The 20,037-nt window shown below is 35.1% G+C and overlaps 1 protein-coding gene across 1 annotated transcript in view; it reads left to right on the forward strand.

Annotated features, from left to right (window-relative positions):
• The window catches only part of USP44 (ubiquitin specific peptidase 44), a 21,829-nt gene extending 1,797 nt beyond the window's left edge, over nt 1-20,032 (forward strand). Inside the window, exons 2-7 of the mRNA XM_014451588.2 lie at nt 10,010-10,063; nt 10,913-12,404; nt 14,025-14,220; nt 15,832-15,940; nt 18,557-18,762; nt 19,980-20,032. Coding sequence (XP_014307074.2) covers nt 10,980-12,404; nt 14,025-14,220; nt 15,832-15,940; nt 18,557-18,762; nt 19,980-20,032 — 1,989 coding nt within the window. The 5' untranslated portion in view covers nt 10,010-10,063; nt 10,913-10,979. The remainder of the gene's footprint in view (nt 1-10,009; nt 10,064-10,912; nt 12,405-14,024; nt 14,221-15,831; nt 15,941-18,556; nt 18,763-19,979) is intronic.
• Nucleotides 20,033-20,037: the final 5 nt, after the last annotated feature.

Here is a 20,037-nt window from a genome sequence, read left to right on the forward strand (position 1 = left end):
CTAGAAATCAGGATTTTAAAAGGATTTCCAGGTGATTCTAATGTGCAGCCAAGGTTGAGAACCACTGCTCTACACACTTGAATCTTTGAATCTTATTGAGTATTACAGCATTGGTCCTCATAAAAGGACTTTCTGCTCCTTGGGTTGTTTGAGGGCTGAGTCTGATTATAATTTAATTTTATTCCTAGCACCTGACTGCTTAACATGGAAGAAACCTTGTCAGTGTTTGTTGAATTGAGTTTTTTAATAGTACAAAGATATAGAGAAAGGCAACATTTTGGCTTCTTGGTAGCAGAAAAAAAAGTGCTTTCCAGTATTCCTCCATCCTTTAATGTTAGGCAGAATAAATGTAGTTTCCAGATTCTGAAGAAGTTGTCTGGTTGAGGGAGATTAGAGAGAGGCTGGGACCACTGGTTTAGGAGTCTGATCAAGATAGGAAATGTGTGCTCAATCATTCTCTGGATTTAGTAATGGGGGACAGTTTGCCATTAGGCCCAGACTAAATAGATGACAAGTATCTAAAATATAGGATTCTACAAATACTGGTTTTCTGGCAAAGATTAAAATTACTTTAAGAAGTGCAATTGATTTTTCACAGCACCTTCAGACACCATAAAAATTTTATTTTAAAGAACTCATTTTTAATGAAGTTTTACATGCCATAAGAAAAAAAATATTTATAGTTCAAGAATATACTTGTTAGGCCAAGTCATGGATATACTGGAATGATAGAATAGAGAATCTAGGCATTTTACACAAAGTATTTTAACTCAATTTACTGGATCCATAATAGAATGTTCAATCTCTTTGTGAATGTTTTCCCCATTGTTATGAAGTTAGCAGCAGTAGACTGATGTATAAGTATGATGGTGTGACACTAATGATAAATATTTTGGAACAATATTGCCCATGAATGAAATGCTTGTAAGTAGTGATGGGTAAAGAAATCAAATAACCTGGTGACAGAACTTGCTTTCTAGGAACTTTTTCTTAGAACCTCATGAACTAGATTCAAGCTCTGTGCTTCAGGAGAGGCATGTTTGAGACATGAAGAAGGCCGGGGGCAAGAAGGGTGCACATTTATTATTTATTATTTAATGAGGAGTTTCGAACAAGATCAGGGTAATTTTTAGATTCTAGATCTCTGGAGGAAGAAAGAATAACTAGGGCCTTTCTAGGGATAAAGGAAAGGAAATGCATCATGATTGACAAGGAGCGGTACCAAAGCACATGATAGGCATAATAATATACCTAAGGGGAACAGGGAAAGTTTGAGAGCCCATTGTATTCATTTGTTCAATAATTTGTTTATTCAAAAATATTGAACCCCTTTGTACTAGTATGTACCAGGCACTATGCCCCTTAGTATTTTACAAACATTTCTTAAGAGGATAGGGGTACTATGGTGGTTTCATGAAATAAATGGAAACTTGAAAATTGCTCATAAGCCCTAGCCAGTTTGGCTCAGTGGATAGAGTGTCAGCCTGTGGACTGAAGGGTTCCAGGTTCGATTCTGGTCAGGGGCACATGCCTGGGTTGTGGGCTCGATCCCCAGTAGGAGGCATACAGGAGGCATCCAATCAATGATTCTCTTATCTATCTCTCCCTCTTCTTTCCTCTTTGAAATCAATAACAGTCTTTTTAAAAAAATAAAAATATATTTTAAAAAAGAAAAAAAATTGCTCATAAGTCATGGGTAAGGTTTACCCTAATTACTATGGATAAAGTTATTTTCATTCTTACCCAAGTACATGTAAAGATTGTGGTGGTTAGCAATTCCTAGGGCCGACTTGCTATTAAAATTGCCATTTCTTCCTATCTTTTATTATCGAAAATAATATATCTTTCTAATTTTAATAGTTTTTAGAAGATCTGCTTAGGTTATTTGGTACTGATAAAAGAAAAATGTTTTTGCTCTAGCTGGTTTGGATCAGTGGATAGAACATCGGCCTGGGGACTGAAGGGTCCCAGATTCTGGTCAGGGCACATGCCCGGGTTGTGGGCTCGATCCCCAGTGGGGGGCGTGCAGAAGGCAGCCAATCAATGTTTCTCTCTCTCCCTCTCCCTTCCTCTCTGAAATCAATAAAAATATATATTTTTTTTAAAAAGAAAAAATGTTTTCAGACTCAGTAAATACTGAAGGAATGCCCCATGTCATTGCAGCATTATTTAAAATAGTCAAGACATGGAAACAACCTAGGTATATATTTACAGATGAAGGGAGAAAGAAAATGTAACACACACACAGGCATACTATTCAGCCATTTTTATATATTTTTATATATTTTTAAATATATTTTTTAAAAAAGAAGAAAAATGTTTTGCTATAAATATTATTTGTTAAAATGAAGAGTTAACATATGCCTACTCTTTAATCTTTTGGGGAGGTCCCTCCCTCTCCCCCTCCTCCTCTTCCCATTCCTCTCTTCCTGTCTCTGAAATCAATGGAAAAAAAGAAAATTTTTAAATACTGTTTATACATATGTTTTTTTTTCTTTAATTGCAGTAGGATGTATATATTTATATAAAATATGCAGACCCATTTCCTATGAATGGATTGTGTGTGGGAGTCAACCCATTCATTTTTCTCATTGATGTTTCTCTCCCTCTTTAAAGTCAATTAAAAAACATTTTTAAAAAGTATATATTGTGCCACAATTTGAAGGCTCTTATATGCCATGTTAATTTTAGATTTATCTTGTAGTCTTTCAAGACTTTTAAACAATCCTTTAATAATTATAAAATATAATTATAAAACTATGCCTATAAGACACACTAAGAATTATATAAAATGTAAATGTTATATGATGATTATTTTGACTAAGTATGAGCTATGAAAGGGCAAAGCTTCTTAATAGAGCATGATGATGTTACTTTAGTATCTATTCAGATTTTAAAATATAAATTATTTTAAAGAATATTATTAGCCATTTCCCTTGTTCTGTGTCACTTTTCGAAGTATAATTTAGTTTGACTATTTTTTAAAATATTTTTATTTTGTTTTTTTAATCATCACCTGAGGATATTTTTTCCATTGAGTTTTAGAAAGAGTAGAAGGGAAGGAAGAAGGAAGGGGAAGAGAGAGAGAAACATCAATTGGTTGCCTCCCACCCACTCCCAACCAGGGTTGGGTATCAAACCTGCAACCCAGGTAAATGCCCTAGACTGGGAACCAAACCCTCGACCCTTTGGTGTGTGGGCCAGTGCTATAACCACTGAGTGAGCAACACTGGCCGGGGCTAAAAGCTTTTTTTTTTTTTTTAAATCCTCACCTGAAGATATGTGTATTAATTTTACAGAGAGGAAGGGGGAGGGGGGGAGAGAAAAACATGGATAGATATATGCCCTGAGGGTGTATGCCCTGACTGGGAATTAATTGAACCTGCAACCTTTTTGGTGCATGGGACAACTCCAACCAACTGAGCCACCCAGTCAGATTTTAGTTTGGCTGTTTTTATATGTTTATTCTTCATGGTAACTTCCTGACTTTTATTTTAAAATATTTTTTAAAGCAAAGAATCTGAAAATTGTGACTAATTACACTGATTAAAAGATCTAGATTACTTTTGTATGACTGATCTTTGGTTCCAACTTTCTTTTTAAAATATTTTAAAAATTGATTTGAGAAAGAGAGAGGGAGAGAGAAAGAGAATAACATCAATCGGTTGACTCCTGCACACACCCTGGCCAGGGATTGAACCCGAAACCTGGGCATGTGCCCTGACTGGGAATTGAACCAGCGACCTTTCGGTGCACAGGACAACTGAGACATGCTGACCAGGGTGACACTTTCTAAGTGTCTTCTTGAGAAACTGAGTTAGAAAGGGAGTGAGTGGTCAGCTGAAAATTATGTTGAAAATAACCAAAATTTATAGAATGTTAATTTTTGAAGTAGCTACCCTTCTAATTTTTCAAGTTCTTGTAGCTCTTGGTAATACTTCTATTTGGAGCATGATATGTATCCAAAGGGTCACTATATATAATACCAAATTTCAAAGTCACTGATACCTAATTAGGGTTGAAGAAGTATGTCTCAGTTTGCTTTTACATAAAAACTATTTTGGATATCTGAAAGCATGTAGCATGGGATAAGACACATGGTAGACTCTGGTTAAAGATAGAGAAAGTAGGATAATGACATCACAAAATAACAGGAAACTGTGCCTTAACTGACCATGAGGGAAAAATGACCACTTAGTTGAGAGTAATTTTGGCCACTAGTGATCAATGACTTCCTATTATCCACTGATTCAAGTAATGAGAACTGAAGTGAGACCTGCAATTAATACAAGTTGATTGATTGTGCCAAGAATTTATTAATCATTATGAAACAATATGGCTATAAAAAAAAACCCCTAGGATCTTCATAAATCTGTTATTTTCTTTTTATTAAAGTGATAAAAAAAAAATGTCCTCTCTGACTATAGGGAACCTACCCAACAGTTAGTGGCAGAGTAAGGATGTATATATACAGAAGCACAAGGATTCATATTTGACACCACCCAAGTCCTTTAGGAATTTAGAAGAAAAGAGATTTTTTTTAAACTAGAAATACTTTGCCCTGGCCAGGTGGCTCATTTGGTTGGAGCATTAGTAGGAGGTGTGCAGAAGGAGCTGATCGATGTTTCTAACTCTCTATCCCTCTCCCTTCCTCTCTGTAAAAAATCAATAAAATATATTTAAAAATAAATAAAAATAAATAAAAATAAAAAAGGCAACTAGAAATACTCTGTGAAGAAGTTGGATCTTGGAGGATGAATACGTTTTTAAAGGGTTCAGGTAAGGGAATGATGAAGATGAATTCAGGAAATTAGCTGGGGATGATTCTTTTTGGCTGGAATGCACAGAGGGGTAATGACAGGAGGGGTAATAAGAGAAGGCAGAAAAGATAAGTTGGAATCTGAAGAATTTTGAAAGCAAGACTGACAAATATATGACATTTTTATTGCGGTATTTGTCCCACTGCTGTTATGAAATAAGTTTAGTGAGTCGTGATCAGCATTTAAAAAAAATGAAATAGGATAGGAAATATCAGAATATACCATTCTTATAATGATTGTTTGTGAAACTTTCGTTTCCAGTGTGTGTGTGTGTGTGTGTGTGTGTGTATTTGATGTGTACACACACATTTACTGAAACCCGATGTGAATTTTCTTCGCAGATAGTGGGGTGGTGAGGGCCTGTGGCAGGGGGCAGGGGTGGGCTGGAAGGGGTCGATGGGGGGAAAAGGGGGGCATATGTAATACTTTCAACAATAAAAATTAAAAAAAATAAAATTTCTGAGTTGTAGTCAAAGTTAAAAATCACTACTTTATTGGACTGTGGGGAAGAGAGGACTTTAAGTACAAGACTTAAATGCTCAAAGTCTTTTCTGGCAGGATAATACTATGGAGGAGAGTGAAAGTTCAGATGATGGGTGACAAATTTGGAGATTACTGTTGTGCTTCAGGAATAATAATACAATAAAGTTTATAATGAGAGTAATAGCTCTGGAAATGGAAAGGAATAGGGACTTGGGGAATGTTAATCAGCCCTATATATATAGGTGACAAACTGAATGTGTGAGGGAAGAGTTAAAAAACTACAAAGACTTCTAGCCTGGGTACTTGGATGATATAATACAATATATTTAATCAGATAATATTGGAAAAGAGGCTAATTCTGTGATGGCAAGATATATAGGTAAGCTGAGTTTGAAGTGTGTCTAAGATTAATTCAGAAAGATTAGGGCTAAGGATAAAGTCTTCGAAGTGAGCTGTCTAGATCTGATTTTTGAAGTGAGTTTATTTCTACAAGAGGTTTGAAAAGCCATTAAAATAGATCAGTAATGTATTGCTACATGCATAAAGCCTAGATTGTATGTTTCAATGAGTAAATAAAAATTAATTTCAGAATTCTCACTGGGTGGTAAATATAAATAATTTTGTGCTGTTGAACTTTAATAAGTTAAAATATTTTACCTGTGATCTTACTTGCTTTTTGTGTGTAATATAGACCTTTGACCAAAAATACCATATCTAATTAGATCTTACATCTTTTTTCTCTTCCAGTCATTTTAGCTTTCTATTTTATAATTGCTTTAATGATATGCTAACTCTATATAAAATAATTTACCTTTCAACAAGTTCAATACAATTATTTTCTTAAATGTTAGAGATTTGCTAAAGGGAATTTTGAAAATAAAATGTTTGCTCAATTATATGGCATGAAAAGTTTGAATAGCTTAAATGTTTTTTTAACGAATATTTTATTGTCTTTAAGCAGTGAAGAATGACAAAAAGAAGCCTTTAGAATATTTATAACTAATCTGTCTTTAAAATAAAGATTAGCATACTTGGTTTTTTAAAAAGCCATTTTATAGCTATTCATTGGACTTTCAAGTTTGAGACATTTTTTAAATATATGAGAAAATGACAGTATAATTTTGATCTATATAGATTTCATTCATCTTGACTATTTTTATGTTGCTGTTATATGTAGGTATAAGTAATATTTTGTCATAGTCTATGTAGAGGATACAAAAATGATTTGCTATCTCGTTAAAATGAATATACTATCAAAAATCGCATATCTAGTCTGCTAGAGCCAAACAGAGTTAATAGTTTCTCAGCAGTGGATTAGCAAATGAAAAGAAGGGCTCTGAACTCTGTAGAGGAAAATAGGAAGTGTCAAGAAATACTCCCATCCCCTCCCCGCCCCCCTTTTTCCTCCAAGCTTTTAGATCTTTGTGTGATGAAGCTCCTTTGGTGATACCCTAGCGACTGTCTCTGAGTTTTTGCTCCAAGCAGCAGAGCAAACTGGAGATTTCTGGTGCCAGCAGCCTGCCTCTCTAGCTCCTGCTTTCCTCCCTGACTTTCCCTTGGGCATCCATCTCCTACTGATTTTTTTCATAAGCAGAGAGGGTAAGTGAGCCCCTACTCTAAAATATTAACCTCACGATCTATCATTACACCATTCTGGTTTCACTTCTTTGGATTTTATCTTTGAGAGAGTCCCTTTTAAAATGCAAATACCCCTGGGAGAGGTCAGATCTTAGTTCACATCTAACATCTTAATTATCAATTAGCACCTTAGTTGGGCTTAGTTCACATTTGCTGAAAAGGAGGAGCCCCTGACTAAAAGCAATAAAACTGTAAGAAATTAGCATTTATAATATTATCCTTAGTATTGTTGATGTTATTATTATTATTATTCTTGGCAGCTGAGATGTAATATTATTTAGTGCCAGAAATTGTTCTAAGTGCTTTGCTAATATAAATTTCTCTAATTCCCTCAATAACCCAGGGTATTAATATCACTGTTATTTTATAGATAAGAAAACTGAGGTATGTGGAGCATAAATAATTTGTCTAGGTCACATAGCAATTACAGCCAGGTGTTAAACGCAGGCATTTGGATTCCAGAGTGTATTCTCTAACCACTTGCTGTGATACCATTCCCCTGCTGTATTGCCTGCCAGAGAGATGGCATCTGATCAACATTTCACCTTTTTCACAATTTTGCTATTCAATAATAGGTCACTTCCTGTTGAAGGTCAGAGACCTTACCATCATCTAAATGGATATTTTTAGTAACAAAGGCAATGAGATAGGAAAATTCCTTATAACCAAGGAAATTTATTTGTAGAATATAGAGAAAGGATTAAAGAGGCTAGTGTATAATTTAAACATATGCATGGCATTATCTTTCCTACTTACAACTTATTATATAAGTAACATGTTCATTATTTTTAGATATTTGAAAATATGGATTAATTGAAAGAAAAAAATAATTTGCAGTCCCACTAACCAGAGACTATTTTTAAATATATATATATTTTTAAATATATATATATCTAAAAATATATTTTATATGAGCCTGGCCAGTGTGACTCAGTGGTTGAGCATCGACCCATGAGCCAGGAGGTCACTGTCTCTTCCCCTCCCTTCCACTCTCTCTAAAAATCAATGGAAAGAATATCCTCAGGTGAAAGTTAACAAAAAAATAAAGTAAAATAAAATAAGGCAGTGTAGTGACCTGAAATAAAATCTACTTACAAAAATTTAGAATGAAATAATTTTTCTTTAGTATAACTAAAAAGAATTTCCCTCTTCATCTCTTTAAGAAGTTGAATATTGTCCATTACTTGCCAGAAACAATTGTTTAATTAAATTATCTGTGTTCTTTATATGAGCCTTTTAAAAATAGAGGAGTGCCCTAGATTCCTCTCTTAATATCTATATTGAATCAGTTCTTTCAACCAATGTTTGTTCAGTACTGACCTATCTCTGTTCCCATCCTTGCTTCATCACTGCTGCAGCTTTAATTTCCTTTCAACATCTGGAGTAGCACCTGTCCCTCTAGATCTGCAATTCAGATCCCTCTGCAACCTACTATCTGATCATGGCATTCTCCTCTTTAGAATACTCAGTGGCTTTTTTATTGACCATAGGTCCTGGTAGCAGGGTTGGAAATGTTTGGGAATTCTTCAGTTCCCAGGTACGGGTGAGTGGGTCTAAAAGGCAAGTAAGGGATATGTGCCGGTTCCAAGGGGCCACATACTGTTGTCTCTGCTAACTTCACATAATGGGGAGAGGGCTAGAGCAGGGACCTCCTAAAATGTCAGGTCTGGGCCCTTGTTGTGTGAGTGTAAAAGCAGAGAGTGCAGCTGCTGTGTGGAGAGTAAACTTTTGGTGGCAACAGGAATCAAAGCTGGGGGACCATTTAGGAGCCTTATTGCAGTAATTCAGGTGAGGACTCATTTATGGCTTGGACCTGGGTGGTAGTAGTAGAGGTATTGAGTAGTCTTATGCTAGATAAGTTTTGAAGGTAGAGCCAACCATATTTCATGAACAATTGGTGGGGGAGAGTGAAAGAGGAGTCATTAATGACTCCAAGATTTTTAACCTCAGTACCTGGAAACATATTAGATAATGGAGCATAGTAATCACTGATGTCTTAATTTTGCCATTAGCAGTTGAGTGTTAGGAGATCTAATAAAATCCTATCTTTGGCCATATTTTTTGACATCAGGAAATTTTGAGGGAAGATAAGTAAATTTAAAACATGTGGTTGATGCCGAAACCGGTTTGGCTCAGTGGATAGAGCGTCGGCCTGTGGACTGAAGGGTCCCGGGTTCGATTCCGGTCAAGGGCATGTACCTGGGTTGCGGGCACATCCCCAGTGGGAGATGTGCAGGAGGCAGCTGATCGATGTTTCTCTCTCATCGATGTTTCTGACTCTCTATCTCTCTCCCTTCCTCTCTGTAAAAAATCAATAAAATATATTTTAAAAAAATAAAAATAAAACATGTGGTTGAAATATGTGCACATGTGAATGTTGGGACTGGTCAGTCTTAAGTCCATATTCAGGGATACCCTATTTCTAAAAGTTAAGAAATGGAGGGAGGGAGAAGGGGATGTCTCTGGTTGCTAGCTAGGAGATTTTGCAAAAAAGAGATGGAAAGAAACCAAAAATCAACTTTACCTTTGCAGTTTTCTAAGGGCCCTCCCTAGGTGGTACCCACAAGTACCTTTTAAATTCATGTTGTCTTGCTGCCCTAAAAATTAAAGCATTGATCATGCTACATACAATGTTCTGGGTGTTTTGTAACCAGGTCCCCACCTGTGACCAGAAGTTTGTGTTCAATTTATGTTAAAACAATAAAGAAAATGTTTTATGATCCCTGCTTTTAACTAGATTTCGGTTCCCTATGTTTAACTACTGTAGCAGAAGTGTTCCTGACTTTATCTGATAAAGGAACAAGTTTCAGTGTCAAAATCATATAGGTGATAGGGGGAAGAGTTTTGTTTGTTTTGTTTTATTATGTTGACTTTGTGTTGTGTTGTTTTTTAGAATAAGCTTTTAATTTCAGATAATGCTTAGTTAAGCCTACCAGAATGTAAAAGTTCATTATATTGCCATCCACTTTGTATTTTTTCTCTTTTTACTTGCTTACAAGTTCTTGCACATTCCTGAGTCTATTCAAACACAAAGGCATTCTCCCCTTCTGTCTTTCTCTCTCCCTAAGGCAAACTGTCAAAGTCTATCAGATCAGAGTATGTTTTAGAGTCTTGAATTAAAGGTCATCATTGATTTACTAATGGAAAGCCAAGTTTAAAAATGGTAATTAAGTAAAATATGAAATATGATTTATTTACATGAATAGAAGAGAATATTAAGATGCATTCACTATTGCCCTAACTGGTTTGGCTCAGTGGATAGATCGTCGGCCTGGGGACTGAATGGTCCCAGGTTCGATTCTGGTCAAGGGCATGTACCTTGGTTTCGGGCACATCCCCAGTAGGGGGTGTGCAGGAGGCAGCTGGACCATGTTTCTCTCACATATAATGGTATGTGGAGAGGTAAAATTCAGACCTAAGTTTTTCTGCTTCAAAAACCTATGCTTTTAATTATGAGTATGTTTTAGTAACTCCACATAGGGTTCTCAGAACATAGATATTAGAGATATATTTTGGTCTTGCCAGCCCCAATCTTAAGCTGCCCTCACACTATTATGTAGATAGTGGCAGAAAATTTAAAAAGACTTTAAAGCAGTGGTGCTCAACCTTCCTAATGCCGCGACCCGTTAATACAGTTCCTCATGTTGTGGTAACCCCCAACCATAAAATTATTTTCATTGCTACTTCATAACTGTAATTTTGCTACTGTTATGAATCATAATGTAAATATCTGATATGCAGGATGTATTTTCATTGTTCGCGACCCACAGGTTGAGAACCACTGTGGGAAATAAGGTGGAGAGAAGCCAGCATGCAGCAAGGGAAATGTGAGAACTGCCTATGGTATTATGACATGCCTAGAAATTGGAGCAGAAGCAGCAAATTTATAAAATTATTCTTGGAAAAATACCTTATAAAAACAGAAAAATATTGGCTTCTTATTTTATTAAAATTGACAGTGTTCTGCTTAGTTTTCAGATGCTTCAAGAATGAACAGAGACTGATTTGGATTATGTATTTCTCAGCTATTCTAAATAAATGTTAACTATGGATAAATGCAAACACATTGGACAGTTGCAACTTGCTCAAGACCATTCCATTCTCAACCCTCAGAAATGGCATTGTGTGAACTGCAATACAAGTGAGTCGATTTGGGCTTGCCTTAGCTGTTCCCATGTTGCCTGTGGAAGATATATTGAAGAACATGCTGTCAAGCACTTTCAAGAAAGCAGTCATCCTGTTGCAATAGAGGTGAATGATATGTATGTTTTTTGTTACCTTTGTGATGATTATGTTCTTAATGATAATGCAGCTGGAGACCTGAAGTTACTACGAAGTACATTAAGTGCAATTAAAAGTCAAAATTATCACTGCACCACTCGCAGGGGAAGGGTTTTACAATCTATCGGTATAAGTGGTGATTCTTATTTCTTACATGATGGTGCCCAATCTCTGCTTCAAAATGAAGATCAAATGTATACTGCTCTTTGGCACAGGAGAAGGATCCTAATGGGTAAAATTTTTCGAATTTGGTTTGAACAATCACCCGTTGGAAGAAAAAGGCAAGAAGAAAAATATCAGGAAAAAATAGAAAATAGAGAAGTGAAGAAAAGACGGCAAGAATTAGAGCATCGAGTTAAAGCAGAATTGGAAAGCATGCCTCCAAGAAAGAGTCTACGTTTGCAAGGTCTAGCTCTGTCCACCACAATAGAATTAGTTCCTGTTCAAGAACCACTACTAACCTCAGCATCACCAGCAAAAGATCAAGTAGTATCTACCTCAGAGGACGTAAGATTTAAAAAAGCCAGTGACCCCTCAATTAAACAAAGGCCAATTGTAATTCCTGGTGTAACAGGATTAAGAAATTTGGGAAATACTTGCTATATGAATTCTGTTCTTCAAGTGTTGAGTCATTTACTTATTTTTCGACAATGTTTTTTAAAACTTGATCTGAACCAATGGCTGTCTGTGACAACTAATGATAAGACAAAATCATCTTATAAGCATCCACCAATCACAGATACAGTATATCAAGTGAATGAATGCCAAGAAAAAGATATGTTCTCTGTTCACTCCAGACATCCAAGTTTATCATCCAGACTAAGTGTTGGATCATCAAAGAGTAGAAAGATGGAACTTATTCAGCCATGGAAGTCAAGTTCACAATACATTTCTCTCTGTCATGAATTGCATACTTTGTTCCAAGTCATGTGGTCTGGAAAGTGGGCCTTCGTCTCACCATTTGCTATGCTACACTCAGTGTGGAGACTAATTCCTGCTTTTCGTGGTTATGCCCAACAGGATGCTCAGGAATTTCTTTGTGAACTTTTGGATAAAATACAACATGAACTAGAGACAACTGGTACCAGGTTACCAGCTCTTATCCCCACTTCTCAAAGGAAACTTATCAAACAGGTTTTAAATGTTGTGAATAATATTTTTCATGGACAACTTCTTAGTCAGGTATGGATTTTTTAAAATATGATTTTCATTGTAGGGACTTCATAAAGTGAAGCCTAAAAGATGCATATTCTCTATCTCATACAGGAGTAGGGAACCTTTTTCTGCCAAGGGCCATTTGGATATTTATAACATCATTCACAGGCCATACAAAATTATCAACTTAAAAATTAGCCTGCTATATTTTGTCAAACATTTCATTAACTCCTAATGCCTTGGCAGGGCCAGACCAAATGATTTCTCGGGTCTTATACAGCCTGCGGGCTGGATGTTCCCCACCCCTGATCTAGTGTGTTAGAGCTAGTACTGTTTTCAAGTCAAAATAGATTACTTTCACAGATATGTATAAAGTCAGCTCATTTTTTATAGTTTCCTTCATGAATCATTGGAAGTAGTTTCATGTCCATGGTATGAAAGCTTTTTTTGTGGAGAAGGGAAATTAGGAAACAGAGCTTCTTAGGTTAACTATATTATATTTATTCTTTGAGAGGTTGAGAAAAGGGGGGAGGTTAATCTTACAGTGAACAAATTTGAAGATGCTGATGCTATTCAAGCATCAACTGCATTTCATATTGTGTGGAATGATCTATAAAGTCTATCTTCAACTATTTTCAGTGTTTTCTGGCATTAAATCCTGCTGAATTCTTCACAGAAGTTATTCTTTCCCTTTTCAGTTACTAGACATCTATCCTATGTAAGTTGTTAGAACTGCCCATATTCTTTGTGGTTCCTATATTTTGGTGAGGATTTTAATGTAGTGATGTCTGCTTTAAATGGAAGTATGACCTCATTATTTGTCATATTACTATCCTTTTTTTTTAAAATATATTTTATTGATTTTTTACAGAGAGGAAGGGAGAGAGATAGAGAGTCAGAAACATCGATGAGAGAGAAACATTCCCTTTTCAGTTACTAGACATCTATCCTATGTAAGTTGTTAGAACTGCCCATATTCTTTGTGGTTCCTATATTTTGGTGAGGATTTTAATGTAGTGATGTCTGCTTTAAATGGAAGTATGACCTCATTATTTGTCATATTACTATCCTTTGAAATTATCAGTTGGTAGGGCTTCAAGATCTATATACACTAATATACCTCTATATATAAAAATACAGTATTTTACTTGTATCATGTTTAAGGGGTTATAGGGACTTGGGGAGAGAAAATCAACTGGTGAAAGATGAAGAAGGAAAAAGAGCAAAGAACTGCAATTCTAATTATCTAAACACATTAAATTAAATGCATATAAATATATATCATATATCTATATCTATCTATCTATCTATCTATCTATCTATCTATCTATCTATCTATCTATCTAAATGTATATCTGATTAAATGAGTCCACAGTTTGTTTTTACCTAAATTCAGATTTGACTAATGCCCTTGGAGCTTTTTGAATGCTTAGTAGTTCAAGTCCACCAATGCATGGTTAGTTTACTGACAGTGCTTTGGAAGGAAAAAAAAAATAATTTCCTGAAAATAATATAAAGCAGATTATTCAGAATTATGATAGTGCATTTTCAGAAGAAAAACTTTTTTTTTAAATTGGCAGTGACTTCTCGTGAAAAGAATAAATGTTTTGACAGGAGCATTGTAATCTGAAACATTTTTATTTATAGGTTACATGTCTTGCATGTGACAACAAATCAAATACCATAGAACCTTTCTGGGATTTGTCACTGGAATTTCCCGAAAGATACCAATGCAATGGAAAAGATATGGCTTCCCAGTCATGCCTGGTTACTGAAATGTTGTCCAAATTCACAGAAACAGAAGCTTTAGAAGGGAAAATCTACATATGTGACCATTGTAACTGTAAGTAGTGACTATATTCTCCTTGCTTTTCTATGAATGAATGAAAGGAAGCTGGAAAAAATTCCTTAAATAGCAGTTATGGAAATAAACTTCCTTTGTTAGTTCATCAAAAGAAACTAGGCTGGATATTTCTACTTTATAATTGGCATTTATGAACCTTTGTGTATGTTTGCAATAATGATGATATTAAAAACATTTTTTTGATCCTGTGTCAGTTGTGGACAGAAAGGATTTATAAAATAAAAAAATTAAATTTCATATGTGAGGCAGAATAAAGTAGCAAAGGTGAATAGTAAAAGGAAAGCATGTTATTTAGTACTGAAAGAAATGTTTGCTTTAAGTCTTTTTGCTACATATAAAAACATTGATATAGATAATACATGTGTATATGTGTGGGTGTACACATACCTATGTAATAGAAAATAATATATAGCTGAACTGCTGCTATGGAGATTGGCTCCAGAAAAATAAAGATTTATTTTGAAAACGTCTACTATCTCTTTTATATAGTCATTGTTCTAATTGCTATGGCTAGAGATTAGGCACTTTTAAATGCTCACATACCTAATGGAGGAAACAGGTAAACAATTAAGATCTGCTACAGTAAGCTCTCTAATAGAGGTGGGCACAGAGAGATGAAATAGCCATTTCAGTTAAAGGGAAGCATTATCCTCCAGGGGAATAGTGTATAAAAGCATATTAAGTCTATCTTTTATTATTATTGTTGTTATTATTATTAATTATTACTGATTTTAGAGAGAGGGAGAAGGAGAGAAACATTTATCGATTGCTTCCCGCACGCACCTTAACCCACAAACTGGGTATGTGTCCTGTTGGGGAATTGAACCCACAACCTTTTGGTTTATAGGCGATGCTCCAACCAACTGAGGCACACTGGCCAGGGTTCTGTTGTGTCTTTATCTCCTCTATCAATGTGTACATGGCATGTTAGTGTTTATACTATAAATTTCCAAGAATTTTCCCTAATTGTCAGGTCTGAAAAAAAAATGATTCTAGGGCTCTAGATACTAAACTTCTAAGGTAATATAAAGGAAACATTGGATGTTCTAGCATTGAAGGAATGTCACATCAATTGGTGATTTTATAAAATGACTTATACTAGCATTGTTTTCTGAATGCTATCTAATATGAACTGTTATAGGGAACCGAAGATTTATATAGGTAGGAAAAAAATCTTGATCAAGTTTGTATGGTGAAGTTTTTTCTTTTTTTTTTCTTGGACATAAATGTGAGTGGTCCTAGAGGTTTTCCTCATCAAATCGGGGAGTAGAATGCTATTATGAATGAATGGAAAATATGGTTTTATAATACATTTTAAAATATTATAAGCACTATGTCATTCTGTTGACTTATTTACAATATTAAGTCATTTACTTGTTTACATGTCTATCCACCTTGATCAGCTCATAAGTTTTTTGTTTTTTGTTATGTTTCTTAAAGGCAGACACGTCTTTATCTCTAGCACAGTATAGTATCTGCAACACAGTAGATGTTTAAATGATAATGCATGTGTGAATTATTTTAAAACTTTACTCAGATTTTCCTTGTGTCCTTAAATTAAATTTGATTTTCATTTCTTTGATATCACAGCAAAGCGTAGAAGGTTTTCCTCAAAAACAGTTGTACTCACAGAAGCCCAAAAACAGCTTATGATATGCCACCTACCTCAGATTCTCAGACTACATCTTAAACGATTCAGGTTAGTAGTAGTAGTATCGGTTGCCTACCAATTATATACTTCTAACTTATCATTACTTATTGTGCTTCAGAACTTAATATATGATGAATTAAATTTTAATACTGTATACTTGGCTAGTAGATAACTTAGGTCTATTTTTGACTTTTAAGGGAAAAAAATTCTATCATTGTCTCTAGCCTTGACCAGTGGATGCCATATTCAATATCTAACCTGATTAGATTCCCTTATAGAATGCATTGCTGATTAGCAGACTCCTCACATTTTGGTTGGCTAAGTAATATTATTGTAAGTTTCTGCTTGTACTGTTTAGTATTCAGCATATTTTAGGTGTAAATTTTTAAATTTGTAACAGAGTATTTGGCTCAATTGCTTCATCCTTGGAAAATATTTGAACAAAGATACATCAGTTCAATTCAAAGCAGTTAAAAACAACTCTAGTCTTCAGAAATATGTTTAGTTAGGTGAATAAGTTGGCAAATCTGTTGGTTAATCAAAGCATATGCTTCCATACCTTGCAATAACCATGTTAACCTGAGAGCTACTGTTCTCTTAAGGAATGAGAAGTTACTTTATGTGCTATGATTTGAAAGCTATTGAGACCATGGTTTAATTTTTTTAACAGTTAAAGTAATATGTGTTTTTTTAAAAAAAATTTCAGACATTACAGAAGGCAAAATAGAAGCCCAAAATAAAATTACCTTTCTTTTCAGTTCTACTTCCCACTGTTAAGTTGACTCAGTTATTTCAGTCAGAAAACATCATATGAGTGCTTTTTAATTCAAGATGTTCTATATTCTTTGAAGAATAAAAAGTAGAATTCTTTTCACAAGAAGATTACAGAAAGGCATGCACAGAAATAATGGTGACGTAGAAATAGTAAATATCACAAACTATAAACAAACTGATTAATCTGAGACTTGCAGGGGAAGTTAGTTGATGTTCAAATGTTCCCAAAGCCTCTCTAATGACATAGGGGATTTGTCATTCAAGTCTCAGTTCATGTCATCTCTTTAGAGAGGACTTCCCTGACCATCCTATTTAAAAGCACCTCCACTCAAACCATCAGTATCACATCACCCTATTTGGCTTAATGTCAGAAACCACTGTTTGCAATTAACAGTTTACTTATTTCTCTTCCCCTACCAGTGGGACAAGCAATGCCCCAAAATATTAAGTGAATGAATGGGGTATAGACAGGAGGAGTAACATGAACAAAGGTGTGGAGGAAGGAACAGGGAAGGGTCTACAACAAAAGGTTTAGTGAAAAGTCAGGTGAGACTTGCCATTGTGTATACAATCAAGTAGAATGAAAACAGGAAGATTATTCATACTGCATTTCGGGTTCAGGTAATAAGGGCCAGACAGCACTGAAAAGTGAGAACATACATGAGCTTCTGTAAAGAGAATCGAAAGGATTTAAAATTTTGTTACTTAAACTGATAACTTAATTGGCTACTATAAACTGTTGTAGAACCTCCAGTTCTTCATAACTGCTCTTTAATCTGGCATTTGAAGCTCTCCTTAATACAAACCTGTTTGACTCTTATTTCCTTCCATCTTCTGCCCAAAATGTATTTGATCCTTCATGCCCTGATTTCTCTCTGATTCAGAGACCATGTTGATACTGCCTTTTCCACCACATTTATCTTTCTCCTTTATTAAAAAAGCACCATTGTATTTTCCAGTGTATAAAGTATATAGGGTAAATAAAAGACAAAAAGAGAGAATGGGATTGGGGAGAAGCACACAGGAGCGCTTTGAAGAAGCATAAGAAATGGAATATTTCTAATAGCTTACAAGTTCCCTGTGTGTGCCTCTCAGTCCTGTTCTCTTTCCCTCTCCTCAGAAGTAAACCATTATGAATTCTGGGTACATTATTATCTTCTTGTTCTTTCTCATTTTACTGTATTTCAGCAGGAAAAAAAACCTGAGTACTCAATTTATCAATAGGAATGAGTATTTTCTATTTAGATGGCTTACAAGTGTTTATTTAGCATAATTAATATAAGGTTTGGATTTTATGGTAAAGTAAAAGAGAAAATGAGAATGATAGGAATGTCTCATGTTAAGTAGGTCCCATTATTTTTGTCTGTTCTTCCATCTTTACTAAAGTTAAAGTTGCATTGGATGCAGGATCTTTTATACAGTTCCTGGGGAAGGAGTGGGATATGACTCTTAGTCCAGCAGAAAATATAATGTGGAAGCCTTACTTTAGTTCCATACCATTTTAACATTGTACTAAAAAGCATTTTCATGTTTTTTTTTCCTTTAAAAACCTGTCTATAAGCCTTTCTTCCCTCTCTTATCTGCTATTGTTTGTCTTAACCTCATGTTTTATTTAGTAACTTAATATTATCATTTTCATTGAAGTCTGCCTTTTTTCTCTGTTCCAAACCATCCTAAATGGATTAGAATCTCTTGAAAGAACTACCATATTATTACATTACTCCCCCCCCCCCCCCCATAACACTAGCTCATACTATGTACATTGATAAAAACACTGCTTGCCATGCTTCAATCCAGTACTGGGAAGTATGACCACATTGACTATCTGAACCTAGTACCTGGTTATTTTCCCTTGATTTTGTTAATACTTTTACCCTGGTTTGTTCACAGATGGTCAGGACGTAATAACCGGGAGAAGATTGGTGTTCATGTTGACTTTAAAGAAATCTTAAACATGGAGCCCTATTGCTGCAGGGAGTCCGTGAAATCCCTCAGACCAGAATGTTTTATCTATGACTTATCTGCTGTAGTAATGCACCATGGGAAAGGATTTGGCTCAGGACACTACACTGCCTACTGCTATAATTCTGAAGGAGGTATAGATGGGGAAAAGTGTTTTATCTTGGGTTAGACTTGGCAGCTGGAGTTCAGGCTCTAGCAGTTTCTAAATTGGCCACTAGATCATCTTAAACAAAGCCACTTATCTCTTGTTTTCTTTCAAGAATGTTTCTGCATTATTGCTCATAGAAAATACTGAAGGTCTGCCTCCATGGATCCTTCATAGGTGGCAAAAGTGATTGAATCTAGGTTTCATATTTTATTTCCCCTTTCCCTTCCTACTGTTAAAGGATGAGCCTCTTCTTCACGCCTATTTTCCCTCCCCTCCCCCAACACATACACCTACAAAAACACACACACACAAAAACCCCAAAATCAGAAAAGACGTGTGGACAAAAAGCCCAGTTAATTCAGGAAGGTAATTTAACACTAAAGTATCAAGAGTCAGTTGTATACTATTGGCTTTATGGTGTGATAAGCAGCAAAATCATTAACTGGTACGATTATACCAGGAATTAAAAATAGTGTCAAGTAATCAGTAACTTCAAATTACTTCTAGGATAAAGGTAGATAATTCCGGAATAACATACTGTCTAAGCTGTATTTCTCACTAAAAGAAATGAATAGGCTGGACAATTATTTTCTCTTAAAAAAGTAGCTTAATTCAACCTAGGTGTCCATTGATAGATGAATGGATAAAGATGTACATAAATAGAATATCATCCAGCCATAAAAAAGAACGAAATCTTCCCACTTACAACAACATGGATGGAGATGGTAGTATGCTAATTGAAGTCAGACAAAGAAAGACAAATACTATATGATTTCACTTAAACCTATATGGGATCTAAAAAACAAAAGGACAAAACAAACTCAGATATAGAGAACAAATCGATGGCTCCCAGATAGGAGAGGGGTTCAAGGAGAATGGGTGAAAAAGATGAGATTATGAAGTACAAATTGCCAGTTATACAAATAGCCACAGGGATGTAAAGTACAGCATAGGTCAATAATATTGTAATACCTATGGTGCCAGATAGGTACTAGATTAGGGTATCAGATTGTAAGGTATAAAAACATCACCATATTGTACACCTGAAACTACTATAATATTGTATGTCAACTATAACTGAAAAGTAAACTTAAAAAAACTTGAACTCGCTGAAACGAATGCTTCTAAATCCATGTTTTAATTTATAATAGAAATTTCTCAAGTTCCTTTATAAACAAGGTATATTTCTGTGCTTCACTCTAGGGTTCTGGGTACACTGCAATGATTCCCAAGCTAAGCATGTGCACTATGGATGAAGTAC

This window comes from Myotis lucifugus, unplaced genomic scaffold (genome assembly GCF_000147115.1).
Source record: "Myotis lucifugus unplaced genomic scaffold, Myoluc2.0 scaffold_10, whole genome shotgun sequence".
NCBI classification, from domain to species: domain Eukaryota; kingdom Metazoa; phylum Chordata; class Mammalia; order Chiroptera; family Vespertilionidae; genus Myotis; species Myotis lucifugus.